Source organism: Arachis ipaensis, chromosome B8, assembly GCF_059453495.1.
Source record: "Arachis ipaensis isolate K30076 ecotype BB chromosome B8, ASM5945349v1, whole genome shotgun sequence".
Classification (NCBI taxonomy): domain Eukaryota; kingdom Viridiplantae; phylum Streptophyta; class Magnoliopsida; order Fabales; family Fabaceae; genus Arachis; species Arachis ipaensis.
In genome coordinates this window covers 129341814-129365302 of record NC_142443.1, presented here as the reverse complement: position 1 = coordinate 129365302, position 23489 = coordinate 129341814, and the positions used below count along the sequence as shown (strand labels likewise).

Below are 23489 nucleotides of genomic sequence, written 5' to 3'. Positions count from 1 at the left end.
TTTTTATATTTAATTTGTTCTAAAATGATGAAATGATAAGTACTGTTATAAAAATGAATCCTTTAAAAAATGAGCCTTATAAAAAAAATTTCAAAAATAATTATGTACTTTGTATTCATAATATTTAAATAAAGTCGAACATATTAAAATTGGATTAAAATCCATTTAAATTCTTTTTGTTGTTTCATTATTTTTAAACTTATAAATAAAATGGTTTAGTTATTCAAATTTATTGTTACTTGATTTAGGGTTTAGTGTAAGATGCTTTAGGATTTAGGTTTTAGTGTAAAAAATTTTAGAATTTAGAATTTAGAAATATATTGTTTAGAGTTTAGAGTCGGATGGTTTAGAGCTCAAGATTGGATTAGTTTAAGTTTCATAATTAAGAAATCAGGGTTTGTTGTTTATTGTTAGAGATTAAAATTAGATGGTTTAAGTTTTTCATTCTAAAATTGGATTGCTAAGTATTTTAATATTTAATGATAAGGGGTTTAGTGTTTACGATTGACATTTTTTATAAAATTTAAAAAATAGATACAGTGTTGATGATCGAATTTTTTATATTTAATAATGTTAATTTAGTTGTTAATTCATTTATGTGTAGATTAATTTAATGATAACGTAAATTATGTGTAGGTTAATGGTTAATGTGAAAAAAATATTTAAGTAATTGTTATTTAAATTTTTACTTGCTAGTAAATTATTTTTAAAATAAAGATACAGTGAATAACTGAATTTGTAAAAAATTATTGTTTTATTGGTTAGAATAGTTATTTGAATTTAGAATTTAATTTCTTGTGTGTTAGTTAAATTTTTTTTGACTGTGTTATTTAAATTTAAAGCTGTTAATATTTGATAATAGGTATACTTATTGATGGTCAGAACTTTATGTTGACAAAAGATTGCTCTTGGGACGTGACAAATTATGATGGTAGTAATATGTTGAGTGTTGTTGAGGAAGAAATACTAAAAAAAGTGATTCTCATAAGATAGGAGATGCTTGAATTAATAAAAGAAGATATGTTTTAATTAATAATTTATATTAGATACATTTAAGGTTAATTTAATAATGTATAAATATTTTAACTTTTACTATATATAATTATGTAGACCTTTGTTGTGGTGTGTAAAATTTTTGGTCAAATTGTCAAAAAAATTAAATGGTTTATTTTAGATTTAAAAAGATAAAAGTAAAATAATTATAATAATTTAAAACTTATTAGCAAAAATAAATCAAATGAAATTAGGCATCAATTAAAAAATATCGTATAGGTGGCTAAACTATGTATATATTAACATGTAGCTATGTAGGTGATCACTTAAATAACTCCAAACCTACAAAATACTATATTTCATAAAAAAAATTCAATTAAGACCCAAATCTAGGAAAAAAATGACCTGGCCCAGAAACTTAAATCTATTAAAGAAAAAAAAATCAGCCCATCATTATCATTCATAATTAATATTTAATCAAATTTACATTATTAAATTATTGATGAAATTAATCCATTACAGTGGAGTCTACATTCTGCATCAACATCAGCTTTTGTCTTCTACTATAGCTTTAATTGTACTCTCTCTCTAAACACTTGTTCTACTAAAAACATGACAACAAATTTCTACATATATAGAAGGAATCTCTCTTCTACATGATAGAATTCACCATATTTATCACTTTGCTGAAAGCTCGTTTAAAACGTTAAAAACGAATATTTTTTCCCCTAAACATTAAACCCTAAGAAATTCATACAAATAAGTCATATTTTCCATGGTAAATGTTCTATTTATCTTTTTGCATTTACAATGAATTGCTAGAGACGAAAAAAAAAAAGCACCAACACACTAGCTAAAAAAAGGAAAATAACGTTTATTTTCATGGTAAGATTTTATTTTTCTAGCTAGTAGTTGTATTCTTGAATAGAATATATGAGTAGATGGTTACATAAGTCCTTAAAGATCACTTGTTTTTTAAATTGATTTTTAAAAATTTTTTTAATTAAATTCATCTTTTAAAAATTTTAAGTTAGCCATATTAGTTTTTTTGTCACTTCCATTGTTATTAACATTAGAATTTATTGATATGACACATTAAATGATATCACAATACATATCTGGTAGTCCTAATTAACCTTTAATATAATAAATTTATAAAATTATATTAAATAAATATCAAATTGAGGAATTATGATCTAATTGATCTAATAATATAAAATTATTTATCAAATTGATCTAATTTTATAAACTTGTAATGTTAGCAGCTAATTGAAATTTTTAGATGTGTGTTCCATTGTAATTAATATCACTTAACATATAATATCAGCCAATTTTAATGTTGTCAACAAAAAAAATTACAAAAAGATCAATATGATTAATTTAAAATTTTAAAAAAATAAATTTAATTAAAAATATATTTTAAAATCAATTTAAAAAATAAGTGATGGGATGAATTTAAATATTTATTCGAATATATCTGTAGGGGCAAGTTAAATAACATCAAAGAGATCAATTAATATCTAATTACATCACACAAATCACGGCCAATGTGAGAGCACATTGGCATACTAAGTGAAGCCCATTTAATTTCTTGCACTACAAGCTAAGAAAGAAATAAGTGCATGACTCTCTTAATTATTGAAACACAAACACCAATGTCTATATTGAAGAACAAGGTTGTGCTTCAGAACAAGAGAATTGAAATAGATGCTGCTGAGTATGATACTGTTAAGTATTGGAAACAAAGGGCCTTGCGTTTGGAGAAATTGGTTGAGGCAAGCATCCAGAGAGAGCAGATACTCCAAGACAAGTTGCTTGAAAGGATCAACAACATTGAGAGGCAATCCTCACATGTAGAAGAACTCTCCCAGATTCTCAAAAGAGCAGATAATTTCTTGCATTTCATCCTCCAGAATGCACCTGTTGTTATTGGCCATCAGGTATTAAAATCTATGGTTTGAGGCACTGCTTCATGAGTTTTTCTGTGCTCTATGTATTCTTAATAGTTTGTTTTAGACTTATCAAGGGCTAATTCTTTTATGTATGTTTTTTTTCTTCAGGACAAGGAATTGCGATACCGGTTTATCTATAATCATTTTCCAAGTTTGCAAGAGGAGGTAATAGATTATGTGCTGGAGAAAAATAATTTAACACTTCATTCTAATTGTTGACTAGATGAAATGTCTAAACTCCTCGGATTACTCATTTTTCAGGACATAATAGGAAAAACAGATGTGGAAATATTCACAGGATCTGGGGTCAAAGAATCTCAAGAGTTCAAGAGAGAAGTCTTGGAGAAAGGATTACCTGCAAAAAGGGAAATCACTTTTGAGACAGAACTATTCGGATCAAAGACATTCTTGATATATGTAGAACCCGTGTTTAGCAAAGTAGGGGAGACAATTGGAATAAACTATATGGGAATGGATGTAACAGATCAGGTAAATGTTAACTTTGTTTTAATATTTCTTATGGTAATGGCAGCACACATGATATTTCACAATTCTCCGAAATTGCAGGTGCAGAAAAGAGAAAGGATGGCCAAGATTCGGGAAGAGATTGCAGTTCAGAAAGCAAAGGAAACAGAACTAAACAAAACCATTCACATTACAGGTATGAATCTGATTACTCAGCACTTTAGTTCAATAATTTTTACTTTTAGATGAAGAAATCTTATTGTTTTGTCACTCCCTTCTAATAGAGGAGACTATGAGAGCAAAACAAATGCTGGCCACAATGTCTCATGAGATAAGGTCTCCATTATCTGGCCACAATATCATGATGTATTTACTATCAACATCTCAACACTATGTTAACACACATAAATAAAAACACTTTAAAAAAAAACACACAAATATAAACTCTTCTGTCACACACTTATACCTCTTCGTCCCCTTCCTATACTCATTTTGTGTGTCACTGCCAACTCCTTTACTGGTGAAGGTGCTTCTGCTCTCACATTCCTTTTGGCTCATTCTTTTCATGAGTGCACATTAATGTTGATTTTTTATAAATATTTTTGTTGTGTTTTAAACATTTGTGGATAAAAATAATATTTCTTCTTTCTTTTTTTGGTAAATTACCCGAACTGTCCTTAGCTTTTGAAAATGTTAATAAAAATAATTTTTACTTTTTAATAATGGCAAAATAATTTTTAAGTATTATAAAATATGATAAAATAATAAAAAATATTATTTTTTATAAGTCACAAATAACTTTGTATTCAGCAAACTATTTATATATTATCTCTAAAATTTTATAAAAATATTTAAATAATTATTTAAAAATATATATAAAAAATTAAGCTCTAAATTTTTTAATATTATTTTTGTTACGGACAAAAAATACAAGAATATCTACTGAGTATAAAATTATTAAATTTTAAAAACAAATATTTTATTTTTTTAATCATGTTTGTGCTTAAAAAAATATGAACACTTTCAAAAATTAAGGACCATTTAGGTCGCTAATTTATTTATTATTTTTTCCTTAATTGAGTTTGGCTCATAATTATAAAAATCGAATCAAACTAACCGGTTTGATAAAAAAAATTAATGAATCGAACTATAAATTGGTTCAATTCACTTTTTAGATTGTTTAAGGATGAAAATCGGTATGAACCGATGAAAATTGATAAATACCGATCAAATTTGCTGAGAATTGGCGATAACTATGCACTCTATGGTGCTCCATAGCACCACATCTCTCCTGTGATGCAGTGCGGCTTTGGTTACCGTGGCAGCCACTCTGTCACCGTACTTCTTATAGATATCTAACTTAATTATATAGGAAACCTTGAATTAAATAATTTTATTGTTATCTAACTTAATTTTAATTTTGTATTCTCTACGAATTAATTATAGTTTTAATTTTGTACTATTATTAATAGAAATATAAATTTTATTAAAAATTTATTAATTTATTTTATTTATTTTAATGTTAATATTGTAATTAAAGTTATCTATTTTAATACTAATATTAAAATTTATTGTTATTATAAATTGTTATTTTTATTCAATCAAATTAAGATATATTGTAGTTGTAATAATATTAACTAATTTTATGTTTATTTTTATATTAATTATTTTTAAAATTTAAAATTTGGTTGTTTTTAAAATGTTGATAAAAATATATATTTTAAATTTTTTATTATTTTATAATTTTTATTTACCTGGGACTAATTTTATTGAGTAAACTAATAAATCAATGAATTAGAGTGATGTTACGTATACATTAAAATTAGTCATTAAAATTAGTTATTAGTATAAAATATATACTAAAATATAAATATATATTAAAAATAAATTAAATTATACTTATATTTATATACAAATATATTAGTGACTGATTTTAGTGTTTAATCACCAGTGTGGTTTGGATTGGATCTAAATTTGAGACTTTAAACTAAGCTTATGGTAACAGCCTAGCAGGCTAGCACTCATTGAGTCATTTCTCTCTCATTCTCGCTTTCTCTTCCAAGTCAGTGGACCGAAGCTGCTAATTTGCTATCACCTCATTTCTCTCTCTCACTTACTAACTCATTCAGTCACCACCCTTTTCTCAATTGCATTCAGCCTAAAGGTTCCTCCTCTTCTTTTTTAGTTCTTCCTTCACTCGTTTTCTTCTTCTGTCTATCTTCCCCTCTCCGCGTTTTTAAGATCCATTCTTTAACAAAAAGTCGAGTGATAAATAAGGCCCTGTTTGGTTGGCTGCGAGGGTAACGTCCCTTTACTTCAAAGTCAAAATGTGTTCGTGTTGCAAAAAGAAACAAAATGCTATTTTATTTTTCTCACTTGCTTTTGGTAGAATGATTCAAAATCCTGAATCAAGTGTCAATGTATAAACCTGATCTTGCTTTTTTTGTTGACTACCAAAAATGAAGCGTCAACTAAACCAAAACGGTGGCTTTTCTTGTTCCTTTTGAGTTTGAGTTCTAATTTCTGCTCAATTTTTGTTGCAGTTGCAGTTCTGCATCATTTTACCTTGATTGGCCATGGATGAGTAAGTGTTTCTTTGTTATTTCACTACTCGTTAAGATTCATGATACTTCAAAATCCACTTAGTAAAGTTAGCTTCTTTTTGTTATTTGATATGAAATTTGAAATTTTCAGAGAGAATGCGTTAGAGCTTCTGCAGAGATACAGAAGGGACAGGAGAGTACTTCTCGATTTCATTCTGTCGGGGAGTTTGATCAAGAAAGTTGTAATGCCGCCTGGTGCTGTTACACTTGATGATGTGGATCTGGATCAAGTGAGTGTTGATTACGTCCTCAACTGTGCAAAAAGAAGTGAGTTTCAGTTTGGTCATTCACATTGTTGTTTATGAATTATGATGCTTTTGTTTATTTATTGTTTTTGTAGGGATTTACTTGTTGTATGAATCTTTTGGTGTAGGTTCGCTGCTGGAGCTTTCGGAAGCTATTAGAGATTATCATGATCATACTGGTTTGCCCCAAATGGTATGTTATAATTAATAATTTGGCCTTCTTTGATGGTTTGATCTTTCTCTGTTCTTTTTATTGGATATGAAAACTACTTATGTTCCTCTACTGAATAGCTTTAGAATTTAGGAGAGATGGTTTGGGACATAATTGTGTTAGAACTTGTGTAACCATATAGTCTAGAGCTTGATCCTTTCCCATTTAGTCTTCTAAGTAACTGTTAATGTTAGCACAAGCTAAGATGGGCTATGTGTTCACACTTGAATCCCAATGGCTATTGCTTGGAGGGGGCATTTTGGATGTAGACACCATTTATTTTCCTGTACCCTTTGCTTAAGCTTATATGAGAGATAGTTGAGGAAATTTATTTTGTATTTTCATATGCATCTTTATTTTATGCAGATATAGGTATTATACATAATGCCCTGATTTGCCTAGGCCTCGTGCACTTTGTGATGACAATTTTATATTGATATAATATAGTGCTTACTATTTATAGAAGTCATTCCTGGATCTTGTCTTTTCATACATTTTTTGAGGGTTTCCCCCCTTACGTATATAATAGATGCTGCTGAATAAGATGCATCTTCAAAACTCATGTGCTAGATTATTTCCGGCCACCCTAGGTTCTTTTTTACACTTCAGGTGTTTGAAGCTTTTTGGTTAATTTGTTTATGAGGATTATGTTGAGATTTTAAATTCTTTTTTTTTTATCAGAGTGATACAGGTTCAGTTGGCGAGTTTTATTTGACAACTGATCCTGAAACTTCAGGTTCACCTCCTAGAAGGACGCCACCACCTGTTCCTGTTTCAACAGTTCCTCCTCTTGCTGTATCCACTCCAACTCCTGTTTTTGCCCCATCCCCGGTTGTTTCAAATCTGTCAAGATCAGAGTCTTTTGACTCTACACATGAAAAAGAGCTAACTGTGGATGACATTGATGACTTTGAGGATGATGATGATTCTGCAGCATTAGAAGGTTTCAGGTCCAAAAGGACTCTCAATGATGCATCTGATCTTGCAGTGAAATTGCCTTCTTTCTCCACAGGTGAATGTTTTACAACGTTTATTTGTTGGCTAAGTTCTATGCATTCCTAGAAATCCTATGAAGTTAATTATTATCAGATGAATAGTACTTTGACATTAAATATCAGAACATCATGGGAATAGGAAAACATATTAAGAAATTCGTGTGAGATAACCTCTTTCATGAAGTCACTACTAGTTGATTGCTGAGTGATGGAGAAATTATTGCTCAGATAGAAACCTGTATGAGAAAGAGAGAAGTTCTATGATTGGCCTTGGGCCCTTGTATGGGAATATTGTGCATGTTAAATTCCATGAATTCACCAATTACGTGATGTACCATGTATTAGTTCGTGCATACACTTCATGATTCATCCGTGTGCTAGAACACCATGCATTGTATAGTTCACGTATGGATCACCAATAGAGATAATAATGGTACTGGTTGCTGAGTAAAACTAGGATAATTGATGCACGAAGAAAGTGAACTGACAACCACAAGATTTTCGGACTTTGGAACTTTTGATTTAGAAAAAAATAAAACAAAAAAATGTCTACAAGAAATTAAAGAAGGTAGGATTAGTAATTTGTGAGGAAATAATGCTGAGCTTTGGGGTATTTTCACGGTCTTCTTTCGAGGATTATATCAAAGCGTACTAAAATTGCGATTGAATGGGTACAAACACCCCCGTGCGCGACGTGCGCGGTAGTATATATTTCACAAGCAGCATACTGCATAACTGTTTCCATATGGTGTACTAAAAAACTTATGGTGTATGATTTCTTCCTCATTCTTTATATTTCTCTCCGTTTGCAATTTTACGCTTAATGATATATTGGTTTTAATATAAAATCACAAACACACATTTAGATAATTTTGACGTTGAACTTGACCCAAAGGTTCAAAGGATGCTGTGAATTTTCTTAGTTTCTGTTGTTACTGTTTCTAGGCCTCACAGATGATGATCTACGGGAAACTGCATATGAGATCCTTTTGGCTTGTGCTGGAGCCACAGGGTACGTGTTCATAGTACCCTTAGTTTGGGAAGATCACTTTTCCTTGACAAAAATTTATAATTGGATTCTTTACATATGTTAAATATTTTATCTGTTCCTTGGATAACAGGGGTTTGATTGTCCCATCCAAAGAAAAAAAGAAAGAGAAAAGATCCAGTTTGATTAGGAAACTTGGGCGGAGCAAAACTGGAAGTGTTGTGTCCCAGTCCCAGAGTGCTCCAGGATTAGTTGGCTTGTTAGAAACCATGCGTGTTCAGATGGAGGTATGTTGTTTTTCTCCAGGATTAGTTGGTTTGTTAGTGCTCCAGGATTCCATTTACTCATACTTTGTTTTTCCTTCCATTATTTTAACTCTTTGTAATACCATGGCTTCCCTTTTCTTGAGAGCGGTGGTTCAGAAGCTGGGTTTGTATTTATAAATGGATTTTGGAGGCTTGTTTATAACTCTTATGGAAAACTCAGTTAAAGTTAGTCCCTTGGCCCATGCTTTGATTTGCTTCTAAGAAAAAGTACACTTTAACTTAGCCTGGTTCTTTTATGCTCTGTTAATCGGATGACAGAGTTATAGGGTGAGAAATATTTAGTGTTATAACTTAAAAAGGTTAAAACTGAAGGAAAAGTAATCTCAGTGGACTGCAGTCCTCAAAGGGACTTGATAGGTTTTGATTCTTGAATTTGTTCAACACACAATATGGATTCAATTTTCCACTTAACATCCTTATCTTAAGCTCATGAGTATGAGCTTACTTTCTTTACATATTTTTCTTCTATGTTAGAATAACAGAAACTATTGAGTGAGACAGGGAGAAGAAGTGTGATCTGAAAGTGAATCTGCATTATTGTCATTAGAGAGTAAATGCTAGAGTATTTATTGGGAGAGATTTGGCTCTCAACTGTCCTCTATGAGTATCCACAATACTTATGGATTATCTTTAGTTCTTTACTCTGTTAACTAAAACTTTTTACCATACTTATTCCCTATAGATAACACGTTCAACAGTGTTATTGTTTATCTGGAATGAGGCACGATATGCTTCTGAACTGTGAAAAGCAAAAAAACCTTAAATTTACGTTCATGTTTTATGACCCCATATTGATGTATGAGGGATTGCAGATATCTGAGGTGATGGATATTAGAACAAGACAAGGATTGCTAAATGCTCTTGTTGGAAAAGTAGGGAAAAGAATGGACACTCTATTGATTCCTTTGGAGCTGCTTTGCTGTATATCACGCTCAGAATTTTCTGATAAAAAGGCTTTCATACGGTGGCAAAAGAGGCAGGTAGTATAATCAATTCAGTAATCTTATATTCTCTTTTTCATCTATTCTTTATTTGCTTTTGATTCTATTGATGGAAATGTGAGGGTGTCAATATTCTTGTCTGATTTTGAACATTTCCAAATTGATGTCAGTACAGTTAAAAGTTTTGGAGGAGGGGCTTGTTAATCACCCTGCTGTTGGATTTGGTGAATCTGGGCGCAAGACAAATGAGCTGAGGATTCTACTGGCAAAAATTGAGGAATCTGAGGTGTGTGATTATCCATTCAGATGTTTTGTATATTATTGCATCTATTAGTGCTAGTTAGATCATAAGAATTTGCTTACTTTTGTTATTATGTCTGATTGAATGTGGCTAACATGATTCTACAAACTATGTTTCATTTCATTCTTTCTCGTTTTCCTTTAATCCTTTCAGTTTCTCCCTTCTTCAAATGGTGAACTTCAAAGGACAGAGTGCTTGAGATCTCTGAGGGAGATTGCAATTCCACTTGCTGAGAGGCCAGCTCGGGGTGACTTAACCGGGGAAATATGCCATTGGGCAGATGGTTACCACTTTAATGTTAGACTATATGAGAAATTACTTTTAAGTGTATTTGACATGCTAGATGAGGGAAAGCTGACAGAGGTTGGTGTCTTTTTTTCTGAGGCAATTATAACATGATGGTTTGTGTCATTACCACCTTAATGTGTGTGTTTTTTTTCTTTTTTTTTTAAAGATTGAAAAAGTTTAGGGTGTGGTTCTTGGGAACATGGTCTGTGCAATTGATGCTTCTTCTAATTTTTGTTAATGTGAAGTAAATAGAGGGTTACTGTGGAAAATGTGTTTATTTGCAATGTAGTGGTTGAAATTGAATTTTATTCTATCAAAGATAAATACCGATTCTAATGAATCTTTGATGTGATTTGAGAACTAACATAGAAAACACATTGTTTTTCGCTTTTATTCTTGTAAAGAGAATATCTTGTTCTCCCATCTATTTTTATTCTTCTCTTCTCATACATTTTTTATTCTATTAAAAAGATACAATTACATTCTACCACTTCTGTAATTTCTGATTTTTCTGCTGGGCTCAATTTATTTCTAGGAAGTGGAGGAAATTCTTGAACTTTTGAAGTCAACCTGGCGGGTTTTGGGGATCACAGAGACAATTCATCACACCTGTTATGCATGGATTTTATTTCGTCAGGTATAAGCATCACATTTTTCTATTCTTATATTCTTCATTGACCCCTTTCAATTCTTATAGTTGGACTATTTTACTGTATTATTGTTGATTGCCTCATTGAATTTGGTTTTGCCATAAAAATGAAAGATACACTTGATTTTAGATATCAAGTGTATTTGAAATTAACCTATTCTATTCTCCTGGGATGCTTGCCACTTTAATTTATGATATTTCTTTAGGCTGTGTTTGTTTACTGTCTCAGGACAATGAAGACATACATGTAAGGACACACACACTAATGCACATGAATACATGTAGTCTGTTAAGTTATTAAGACAATAAGGAGAAATCACATTTGTTGTTAAAAACAATTTTACCCTTAGTAAGAAGGAAGTTGTTGGTGATAAAGGTGATGAGAGTAGAAAGTGGAATTTTAAAAAAAATTGGAAGGGACAAAATTGTAATAAAATCTTGTCTCGTGTCTAATATCTGTCTTAGCTTTCAGGCAAGACAATTAAATACATAATATTTTGTATGTCGGTGTGTGTTAGCGTGTCCTTCTAAAATTTGTGTTTCACTAAACAGTGAACGTTGTCACGGTGTCCATGCCTCTGATGGACATGGACAACAACCAAATACAACCTTATCTGTTACGTTGCCTTTTAATCAAGACTCGAGCAAAACCAAAATGTTTATATGTAGATAATCAAGAATTAAGATCACCACATAGTAAAAATAGTAACAATAATTATCTTGAAATCCCTAATTTTCTTTGCTGGTTGGCCTTTGCTCTTTCACTTCTTTTTTGCCATTACGGTATTATTTGCTTAGCTAGTACTTGCTCTGTAATGGAGCACACCTTTTCCTGTTTTTGGTCATAATTAATAATTAGTTATTTCATTATGAGGATACAGTATGTTATCACAAGTGAGCTGGGACTTTTGCTGCATGCGATTGAGCAATTAAAGAAAATACCACTAATGGAGCAACGGGGCCAACATGAGAGGTTGAACTTGAAAAGCTTGCATTCCAAAGTTGAAGGTGAACATGATATGTCTTTCTTACAATCTTTCTTAACACCAATTCAGAGATGGGCTGACAAACAGCTTGGAGATTACCATCTTCAGTTCAATGAGGTTTGTTGAATGATTTAAGTTGTTTGGTTCTACATAATGGTAGATACTTGGATATGTTTGTATGTATCATTTCTCTGATTGTTGATGAGCTTCTGTTCAGGTTCAGCAATCTTTGTTAATATCTTCCTCTTTTTTTTGTTTTATCTTTTTTTTTTGGGCTTTTTTTGTGGGGGTTGGGGGGTTGGTTTACGACATATTCAGAGTTAGCAAGCTAGACTTCATTGACAACTTTTTCTTTTTACTAACATTCTCTTGTCGAGCATTCTTCTTGTAACTTCTCTTTATCTTAAGAATATTCTTGTGGGTAGCTTTATATGTTGAGATATAAGATCAAGAGAGCCCTAGGAGAAACCATTAAGAAATATTACTTTAAATGGTTTAGACATGGTTTATGTCAGGACATCATGGCATCAGTTAATTTATGTAGTTGAACTCTCCTAGTTGGAAAACGCGAAGTTGTTATATAGGCATCGGTCGAACTGTACAAATCACAACTGATATCGTCTTTGAATTGGAGAATCTATGTCCACAGTTGTGAAAATAATAAGATTGCGAAATTTGTAGTTGGTTTTTCCAATTAGACTGGTCGAGTTTTGGCTTGTTGAATCTATTGGTAGGGAGAGATATATTTTTGCTGCCAATCTTATAATATTTCATTATCTATAATTCTATATTGATATTTCAAATAGCTAACTGTTGTAACTTGTGTTTGGTTGCTAATTTTTGCTTTGTTTTGTTTGTCTGTGCTTGTTTATCTATCTCCCTCTCCTCCTTTCTCTCTATCCCTCCGACACGCGACACACACACACTCACTGAGTTGCACATTTAATGTGGTTTTATAACATCTCATATTCCTTTTAGGGCCCAACAATAATGGAAAAGATTGTGGCAGTCGCAATGATTACCAGGAGGCTTCTGCTGGAAGAACCAGAAACTGTGTGTATCAGTTAGATGGCATCTTTCAGATTTGAATGTATCATTTTGTGAAAAATGTTAGATTATGGGAGTAAGAAACTTCCTTTTATCTTTTTTCAGCAGATCATGCACTCCTTGCCAATTAGTGATCGTGATCAGATAGAGATATATATATCATCATCAATTAAGAATGCATTTGCAAGGGTGAGTATTCTGGTTGCAGTGGTTAATTCTGATAATTATGTTATGAAGATTTTTACTGTCCTAATGAGTGTTTATGAGTTCTGCTTTTGTACTGGAATCCTTAAATGGTATTATTGTGCACTTGACTAATGAATGACAAATGTTACTGTTCTTTCTCGTTGATGGTATATAGCTTCTTTTAAGTGAAATTTTTGTAACATGACCAATATATTGTTGTTGTCATTTGGCTTCAGAGTTAAATGAATACCAGAGAACCATTGGCAACATGGAAGCAAAGATGTAGTTTAAATCTTGTTTTAAACTTTTTCTTGATTCTGCCATTTGACATTTTGACTTGGTGGTAACATTTGATTTAGCTTTTTAATCCTGTTCAAAACGGGATAGAAGAAGACCTTGGTTTGTTCTTCATTTTTATACCTTCCTATAAGGATCTCTTTACTTTCTGCAGACATTACAAGTTGTTGAAAGAGCAGATGTGTCGCATGAGCATCATTTGACATTGCTTGCAGAAGAACTCAAGAAGCTCTTAAAAAAAGATTCAGGAACTTTTATGCCCATTTTATCTCAGCGGCATCCTCAAGCAACTGTTGTATCTGCATCATTAGTTCACAAACTTTATGGCCACAGACTGGTCAGCATGCTGTACACAATTTGGATATATTTTTACTTTCTTGATTACCTTGTGAAATGTCTTTGAAATGACACATATTACTTTCTTGGTCTTTTCCAGAAACCTTTTGTGGATGGTGCTGAACATCTAACTGAGGATGTCATTTCTGTATTCCCAGAAGCTGAAAGTCTAGAGCAGTTCATAATGGCACTTATTACATCTTCATGCCAAGAAGAAAATGCTGAAATCTTGTGCAAGAAATTGAATCTCTACGAGGTTAGGTGGTTATGTTACTTTGCAATTAGAACTGAACTTATTTGTTAATATAGAGGTTGCAAACTTCATGTTGATTTGTAAACTTACTTTTGATTGAAAGTGAGGTAACACAAACATAATTTATGTTTGAGAATTTTAATCTTAAGAAAAGTGATTTTTGATACCGTAGATATTGTTTGGATACTATTGATAGAAGTTACTATTTATTTAAAAGAGATGCCTTTAACTCCTATGTTGAATTAAAGAATAATATTATATTAAACTAAGTGTGTGTTTGGATAAGTCACTTTGAGGAAGGAAACGTAATTTATGGGAGTATTTAAATTACTTTGTGGTAAAATTGTGTGTTTGGGTAAGTAGTAGGAAAGAATTTCAATTTGGAAACAATTTTAATGATGGATTTTAACTACTCAAAATAGGGAATTTTATAGGGAGGGAATTTCAATTCCTTCTTCTCTCAATTTCATTTAAAACTAACAAAAAGGAAATTCAACCACATTAAATGGGGAAAAACATTTTAGTTTATTTTTAATGAAACAAATGTTATTCTATTTTATTAGAATACAATATTTTGTGAATGGAGGTAATGTAATTACCTTATCCATACCAAGAATTTTATAGATGCATATAATTAATCTATTTACATCATCCAAATAAGAAATTTTGTTATTGAATGGAATTTAATTGAATTATTTTGGTTTCTATTCATTTGAAATTCTTTGAAATTTGAAAATATCTTATCCAAACACACTCTAAAAAGATATATTTTGTCAACATATATGTTGGGTTTTTACTGAGCACAATTCTTACTAACACAAGCAACAACTTCCATGTTTGAATCTAATATTGATTTTTCCTCAAGAAATCATGAGCTGCAACATGATTTTGAAGGTTTCTGCATTATAATCTTTTGTCGTTAATATACCTATCCTTTTGTATTCTAAAATCGTCCTTGGCATTTTTGGTTGTTGTTATAGATTGAGGAAAAATCTGGGACACTGGTGTTACGCTGGGTCAATTCACAGCTTGGAAGAATTCTAGGTTGGGTGGAGCGGGCTATTCTACAGGAGGTAAACCTTGTTGTTCACAGTGTTCCCCTCATGTCAAATGGCAGGCATTTTTTGGGTTATCTTTATCTCTCACACTAAATTGGACGTAAATTTTGCTTAAGTACCTTTTTTTAATTGCTTATTTATGTAGCTAGTTCTTCAAACTTTCTATTTTTCCTTTGGGCTTTCGGTAGCTGGATGAGGTTTTGTGGTTAAATCTACTCTATAGTAAAATTTTCAATAATTTTATCAGGTCTACTTTCTGTATTTGGTAATTCACCAGTCCTTTTTATCAGTTATATTAGACAGGAAACTTATATATACCTGATTCATGAAATCCCTATTGGAACCAACCATGTAATCCATATTGCCCCTGCTTGGGAGGATGTTTTTCCTGATTTATCCAAAGAGAGTTTCTTTAGACCAGTTTCTGAACATTCCCGATTATTCTGGAATCTCACAAGATTAGATGGGTCCCTTCTCCGTTTAGATTTGAGAACACGTGGACGTCGAATAGCTCTTTCCTTCCTTTTGTGATAGAAGTCTGGGATAATGTTGATATTCTTGGTTGGGAGGGATTTAGGTTTATGAGAAAGCTAATAAATAACCTTAAAGAGAGACTGAAAGTTTGTATTTGTAGCTTCCCTATGCCTATTCATCTCTCATCCTGTTTTAGTACATCTTCTTCACGTATCAAATGTTAATATTGTGTACTTTAGCAGAGTTGGGACCCAATATCACCTCAACAGCGGCATGCCAGTTCAATTGTGGAAGTTTACAGGATTGTAGAGGAGGTAAGAATTTAGTTTTGCATTATATACCAATTTGGCATAAATTGTGTGAATTGCCCAGGGATACTTAATTTTCTCTGCATCTTTCAAACTCGATGCTTCCTTCTTGAATGACATCTAGCTATATGTTACATATTTCATTTTACATTTCTATTTCGTTGACCTATTTTGGACCCATTTTTTATTTTTTAATGCTTGTGTGAAACTGTGAAAGTGGAGGACTTCGTCCTCCTAGTGATTGGGGGTAATGGCCATTTCCTTTCAGGGCTCCTGCCTAGTTGACTTGACATCTTTGTTTTTGAATACTTAAACATGCAGCCATGGACGATAACTATTTGTTTCCATTGTCTGTTTTGTCTATATCCATTGGACTGTCAGTTAATTTACCATTTTACTGTATGCAGACTGTTGATCAATTTTTTGCTCTTAAAGTACCAATGAGGTTTACAGAATTAAATAGCGTGTTCCGTGGCATTGACAATGCTCTTCAGGTGTATGCAAACAATGCTGTTAATGATTTGGGTGAGTGGATGCTTCATGTCTATTCCCTCATTTTCCAGTTCAGAATTTCTACACAAAAACAATAATTTCCAGAGTTGCACAAGTGGCTCGTATAGCATCATAATAAGACTAAGAAGAAGCTACTTTTACATTATGTGATAACCACAATTAAAATATATTTGAAAATCTTGACAAGATAGCATAATTCAAATAAAGTTGAAATAAAAAATAATTCAGAAGATTACAAAGCAAACATCTGAATTACTGTCAGGAAATTTGGATTTCCATTGAAAAAGATATTGAAACCAGAATACTAGATGTTACCATCATAAAAGCATGAATTTATCCAAAATCCCTCAGCAAATATTTATGTGGTTTCCTTTGTAGTTGTCAAGATATAAAACCATTTATGTGCCTTTATTCTCAATAGCTGAGTTTTTGAAGATGATTTATCATTTATGGCATGGTATTAGAGCTTCTATGAACCATTGGTCTATGTTATAGAGTTCGATCGTTGTCCAACCCTATCTTCTAAATAAGACTTAGATTTCAGGTTTGTGTTTGCATCTCTATGCTTCAATCCTAAATTTCTTCAGGGGGCATGTTAAGATATAAAGATAGTCATATCTGAGTTTAAACTTTTGAGAGAATGATTAGTGATAGTATTAAGGATGGCAATAGTTTTTCCCTCCCCTGTATCAGTGTACTATAAGTACTAACATCCTTTGCTGCTGTCTATTGGTTAATTACATCATCCTGAGTGGATGGTCTAATCCTTATATTTATTTAGTGAACATGTTTTTGAAAGGATGACTTCCTCATATATCCTTTTTTAATTATTGGTATAAGTATGTGTAGTTCCATAGATGATATATTAGTATGAATTCTAAAGTTCCCATTTAATCCCACAGCAAGCAAAGAGGATTTAACACCACCTGTTCCTATTCTCACACGATACAAAAAGGAAGTTGGCATAAAGGCTTTTGTAAAGAAGGAATTATTTGATGCTCGAATGCCTGAAGAGCCAACAAGGACAAATGAAATCAGTGTCCTTGCAACTTCAACACTCTGTGTTCAATTAAACACTTTATATGTGAGTTCAAGCAACTTGAATTGTGGTTGGATAGTTTGCACACTTGTTTATGCATTTGTGATAATGTGTTTCTTCTCATCATCTCAATCTACCTTGATGAATCTCTATTTCTTAGAATTACTTTATTTGGATTGTCATTTTTCCCCCAAGCTTTCAATTAAAAACCTGTGGTTGCTTAGATCTCTCCTTGGTTCATTTTAATTATTCTTCATTGGATACTGTCAATATAGTATACTATTTTAGATTTTAAATCTTAAGGAAAAACTTAACAATTTACTGATCAGTATATCAATAAATGTACTAGTTTTAAAGGTTGTTTTTTAATTCAAAACAATTTTCTGCATTTGACAATCTTTGTCATTGGGAAATAATTGTTTGGTGGGATTGTTCCCTTCTCTTTTTGTGTTACATGATTGGGATTAGTTTTTAGCCTGGACTATTTAATAACCAAAGCAGTTGTGAATCTATGGTGAAACTTTCCTTCTATACCATATATTATCTTGGTGTTTTCCCTCTATTAAGTTAATAGAAGTTTTTCTGCACTTGACAGTATGCAATTAGTCATCTGAATAAACTGGAAGATAGCATTTGGGAGCGATGGACAAGTAAAAGATCCCAGGAGAAACTCATAAGTATGTGACTGAACTTTTATTTCTGTATTACTTTTCGTAGTTAATATGATATGTGTCCTTTGAAAGAGAATCAAGTATAAGTGGGCCAAACATAGATATGATCATTATATGGGCACTATGGCTGATCCATGTAGTCAAGCAACTATCTAGTGGGATAAGGCTATGTTGTTGTTGTATATGATGCATGTCCAAGTCTTCATTTTTCAATAGGGGATAAAACTGTTTGTAGCTTACTAGTTACTATTTTTCCAGTTAATCAATCGTATTTTTATAATTAATTAATTAATTAGTTGTATCTGGTTCAACCTTCAAGATAGTGCCTATATTTTTTAGGTTGTCTTTGCTGTTATTTCATAATGGGATAGGGTCATGTTTGTTAGAAATTAGAATATTTGAAAATCTCATAATATCTTATTGTGAGAATATCATGAAGTATTTAGATAATCTTTTTAGGAGTAGTTTATATTAAGTCCCACATTATCTAAAATTGATAACCTGATAACCCTTATAAGTGTGATGCAACCCTTATCTCTTGAGCTAGCTTTTGGAGTAAGTTAGTCCCACTTAATTTCTTATATGGTATCAAAGCCAGGTTAAAAATTGTTATTGGGTCACCTCATACCACAAAAAATTCAAGTCGTCCTCAAATTTCACCCTCCGAGTCTTTGTCTAGTTCTGAGCGTGAGGGGAGTGTATTAAGTCCCAGTGTCTAAAATTGTAAACCTGATAGCCCTTATAAGTGTGAGGCAACCCTTACCTCTTGAGCTAGTTTTCAGGGTAGGTTATGCCAACTTAATTTCTTATAGTCTATATATTTTCATACATTTCATTATTGCTCTTATTTAATTAGGATAATATTTTTTTGTATTATAATATTTTACACGTAATCATATCAATCTAAGATCAGAATCTCTATTTGTCATACCTATAATTTCCAATTTTCTTGCATTCTCTTTGCGATGAAATACTCTGAAGTCTTTTCTCATGTGTTGCACTTCTGCAATCCTTTTGTCTATAGAGAAATCCTTAGATAAGTCCAAAAGTTTTCCTCAAAAGGATACATTTGACGGAAGTAGAAAGGCTATAAATGCTGCAATGGATCGCATTTGTGAGTATGCTGGTGAGAATTCAGAAGCTTATCCCTTTTCTTGCAAATCAAACTGATCTAACTTTTCAGTTTTACTCCATTGTTAATTATCAACTTGCAGGAACCAAAATCATCTTCCAGGATCTTAGAGTTCCATTTATAGACAACTTATACAAACCAAGTGTCTCAGCCTCCAGGATGGATGCACTAATAGAACCACTTGATATGGTAAAGTTTGTCTTGTCATGAAGAAACCATTATTTATATTGTCTTGTTAGGTTGATTTTGATTAGTATATATAAACAATAACAACTAAGCTTTATCCTATTAAGTGTGCTCAGTTATGTGGATCAGTTAATATTGTAATATCTTATCTATGTGTCTGTCAAACCACTTAAATTGGTTTTACCTACAGTTATTCTTAGTCTCTTTTCCTCTAGATTTTGAGCTGCTTTCCATTTGATCCACTTTTCTTGTTACAACTACACATATCTTCAGTTCACACTCTGCCTAATGTGTGATCTTACTATCTCTTACCATGATAGGTGCTATACGTATTTCTTCAATGCATTTTTTCTTAATTCCACCTTGTTTAATGTGTTCACTCCTTTCAATCTTGATGCCGATCTTATTTTCTGGTTGGTTGTTTAGCACCCAACGTTTAGTACCATTACCATGCAATGTCATTAATACCTCACCTGAATTTTATGGTACACACCTCTATTTATCCATCACTTTGAAGTACAGACCCAAGATACTTAAAATGTGTGATTTGTGGTATGATGTCATCCCTAATTTTCACCTCCAAGCTAGGATTTTGTGGCTGTTTCTAAAATATTCCATATCCTCTGTGTTGCTTCTCAATTCTCATATAAAAATCTGCTTCCAAACTCCAAAGATTCTCCTTCAGCTCTAGCTTCCAACTTATCTCTGCCTTTGATTCTCATCATTGGAATATATCCTCTGAAGAACAGTGTTTTAAAATATCAGCTATGGCGAAATGGCATGGTGGATTTTCGGTCTGCTGCCATTTCTGTTGTGTTGCTTCGTGGAAAATCGGGGGCCGCAATGTCCATGGTGTCATGGCGTTCTGTGATGACAATGGCGGAAATGGCATGTCTTTGTGGAATTTTTTTGTTGGACTTGAGGGTTGTTATTGTCATTTTGACAATCCTAAAAGCTAATGTTAGGGTCTCAAAAACCTTCCCGACCAGATTTCAGCCTTCACCAACCCAAAGAATGTCTTCCCTCTCTGTCTTTCTCGCTCTTTGCTGCTCGAAGATGAACCGCTGACAGCACTGCCGCTGCCGCCAATAAACTGTGACTTATGTTTTCTGGTGTTTTGTGACTTAACATTGTGTTTTTTTGTTAAAATTTCTGAATTAATTGCATACTTTATGGCTAGAAAGTTGCTTATATTGATTAGATTTTATAAAATATTACATGTGCAGTATTTTATGCATATTTTTTGGTATATATATATATATTTCAGTCCATCCACCGTTTTATCCATTTCCCACAACACCGTACACCATAATCTAATGGCGAATTTTGGCTCATCCGCTATCAAAAACTATGCTGAAGAAGGCCATTGGTTCTGTACTTGATTATATTTTCTCCAACTTCCTAACACATTCAAAGACATCCCATTGCACCTAGCTATCCATACTGGAAACTCCATTAGTTACATTTATTTAACTTGAGCACCAATCACTATTTTATATTGGATTTACTTGAAAGTCTAGAATTTACTAATCATGTGTTGTTGACTTCTGTTTTCACTTAATGTAGGAGCTTAGTCAACTTTGTGACATTGTTGTGGAGCCTCTGAGGGATCGCATAGTGACAAGTCTTCTTCAGGCATCATTGGTTGGTACTGATCCTTGCTTTTTATTAATTTAATTCATTTCTGGTACTCTGATTCTAACATATTCCTACTTGTTAGGATGGATTACTCCGGGTTATATTAGATGGCGGTCCATCAAGAGTTTTCTTTCCCGGTGATGCAAAATTACTAGAGGAAGATCTGGATGTCCTAAAGGTATCTTACACTTGTAATCTTAATACCAAAAAACTTTATATATAATTTACAGCAGGCAAATCAGTTCTGGATGTCCTAAATGTATTCCATGGTCATAATTAAAATAAGAGTAAAGTATATCTTTTGTCCCTAATATTTTTGAAAAGCTTCAAAAATTCCCTAATGTTTAATTCGTGGCATTGTTGTCCCTTACATTTTCAGTAAGTTTCAATTCTACTCGAGATTAATTCTTTGTCCGTCAATTTTTTTCGCCAATTTTACCCCTCCCCTATATAGTTCCTCCCTCTCTCCCTCCTTGAAGGGGCTTGGTTTGGGAGCTTCTCTGGTGTACAATGCACTCCTGTGGGGAGAAGGGAGGAAAGAGATGGAACAGTGGAAGAGGAGAGGTGGCGTGGTGGGGGTGGCTCGGTGAGGTGGGGTGGTGCGATAGGGGTGGGGGTGGTGTGGTTGGGTAGCGCGGGGGGGGGGGGGGGGGTGGGGTAGTGCGGTGGGGTGAGGCACTTGAAAGAGGAATGTTGGCATTGGAAGAAGCCAAGGCTTGTGAGCTTGTGACTCTTGTGGATGTGCTTCCATTGGAACTGACTCGAAGAAAAAAGGGTTACTTAGCAGATTGTCTCAGAGAGAGTGAAGAAGAGAGTGAGTGAAACACAGGAGGTGGTGAGGTGGGGTCTAGGGTACAGTGGGGTGAGGGGTGGAGAGAGAGGAGTGTGATGATGATGACACTATAGGGGAGGACTAAAATTGGTAAAAAAGAAAAAAAATTGACCAAATGTTATTGTCAAATAATTAATCCCAAAGGTAGAATTGAAACTTTTAGGGGTTTAGCTCCTTCTTTCAAAGCCAGTGAATGTTTCTGCCTGATTGGTCACGAAGAAGATAGTTTTTCCCATTGAACAGATAAAATCAAAGCTCCATTAAAGAGGAAAAATGGGTTAAACACTCAAGTTGACACGGTTTGTCAAAGTAAAGTTTCACTTTTATTGGCTGCAGTTGACAAGTATCCGTTGCCGAAGGATGCTTGAGTGACTATATTCCAGTATCGTAATAAATCTAGAAAACATATCCCTGGGTTTAGATTCACATGTAATTTTACTCAAATCTAAAACATGAAATTTTCTCTCCCATTTAAAACCTCGTTCTAGAATCTAGACTGACCCTCAGAACCAGGTTTTTTGATAGTAACTAGAATCTCAATTTAGCTCTTAGAAGCTTAAGTTTCTGAGTATTAGCTTCTTTGTGGATGCATCATAGGAATTCTTCATATCCGGAGGTGATGGGCTTCCTCGAGGTGTTGTCGAAAATCAGATTGCACGTGTTCGGCATGTGATCAAGTTGCATGGATACGAGGTTAGTTCACCGGTTGTTTGTTTGCTTCAATAATCTGATGATCAGTAGATAGGTGCCCAATAGGCTTAGCAATTTTATGTGGTCTGCCGTATGGTTAATGATCGAATTCCACAAGTTATTCACTTATTTTAGAACTTTTGAAGTCACAATGTGTAGATGATTTTCAAAGGAGTCGTTTCTTGTACAATATTATCTTGTAATTTAATGCTGCTAGAATGTATTTTCTTTATGCGCCTGCCTTTTTTAGAATATATGTTCTCGGAACAATAATTTCTTGGAATCTATGTAGCATACGATAATCTGTACAAATTTGCAGACGCGAGAGTTGATTGAAGACTTGAAATCTGCTAGTGGCATGGAAATGCAAGGTGGCAAAAGCAAACTAGGAGCTGATTCCAAAACACTATTGAGAATATTGTGCCATAGGAGCGATTCAGAGGCATCCCTGTTTCTCAAGAAACAATACAAGATACCCAAGTCTTCTGCTTAGTGTATTGTGTACAAAAAATGGAAAGGCACAATTTTCACTTTGAGATATAGATGATTTGCTGTATAATCAGACTACCAGATCTGGTTTTGTAACTAATTACAATGGTATTAATCTTCCATTTGTAAAATTCGTCCATGTCAAGACGGTAAGAATTCAATTAATGAAGTTTCAATTCATTTAGGAGGGCAGATTATTTGTTAAAAAAATCAGCTTCATGATCAATTACAGTATCGTGTACAGTTGGCGTGGTGCAACGTGTTCTCTCTCTCTCTTGGGTGATGGTGCCATGGTTATCCTACGAAACACGAACATTTTGTTGAGTTACCGTATTTCGAACACAACACTCGTTTGACACGTGTTTGTTGTGTCCAATCGTGTCTTAATAAAAAATAA

At 32.8% G+C, this 23489-nt stretch overlaps 2 protein-coding genes across 6 annotated transcripts; both read left to right on the top strand.

Annotated features, from left to right (window-relative positions):
- Positions 1–2586: 2586 nt before the first annotated feature.
- On the top strand, positions 2587–3928 carry LOC107611583 (histidine kinase 5-like). Its single transcript, XM_021109814.2, has 5 exons — positions 2587–2933; positions 3054–3110; positions 3207–3434; positions 3513–3606; positions 3695–3928. Exons 1-5 carry the CDS (start codon positions 2616–2618, stop codon positions 3820–3822), a joined length of 825 nt encoding a protein of 274 aa, XP_020965473.1. The 5' UTR covers positions 2587–2615; the 3' UTR covers positions 3823–3928.
- On the top strand, positions 3914–23223 carry LOC107612855 (plant/protein (DUF810)). 5 transcript variants are annotated; one of them, XM_088497549.1, is made up of 27 exons: positions 3914–3936; positions 5954–5994; positions 6105–6280; positions 6387–6451; positions 7151–7481; positions 8410–8476; positions 8586–8739; positions 9591–9758; positions 9895–10005; positions 10174–10383; positions 10844–10945; positions 11839–12060; positions 12922–12996; positions 13096–13179; positions 13628–13810; positions 13910–14065; positions 15043–15135; positions 15837–15908; positions 16310–16427; positions 17318–17499; positions 18050–18131; positions 19150–19251; positions 19340–19446; positions 21010–21087; positions 21164–21259; positions 22511–22606; positions 22923–23223. In XM_088497549.1, exons 2-27 carry the CDS (start codon positions 5987–5989, stop codon positions 23094–23096), a joined length of 3312 nt encoding a protein of 1103 aa, XP_088353675.1. In that variant the 5' UTR covers positions 3914–3936; positions 5954–5986; the 3' UTR covers positions 23097–23223. The 5 variants fall into 5 exon arrangements, with proteins under 5 accessions (XP_088353675.1, XP_016170097.1, XP_088353676.1 ...); XM_016314611.3 differs by lacking the exon at positions 3914–3936 and adding an exon at positions 5375–5574; XM_088497550.1 differs by lacking the exon at positions 3914–3936 and adding an exon at positions 5375–5710 and having other exon boundaries at positions 13099–13179.
- The last annotated feature ends 266 nt before the right edge of the window (positions 23224–23489 follow it).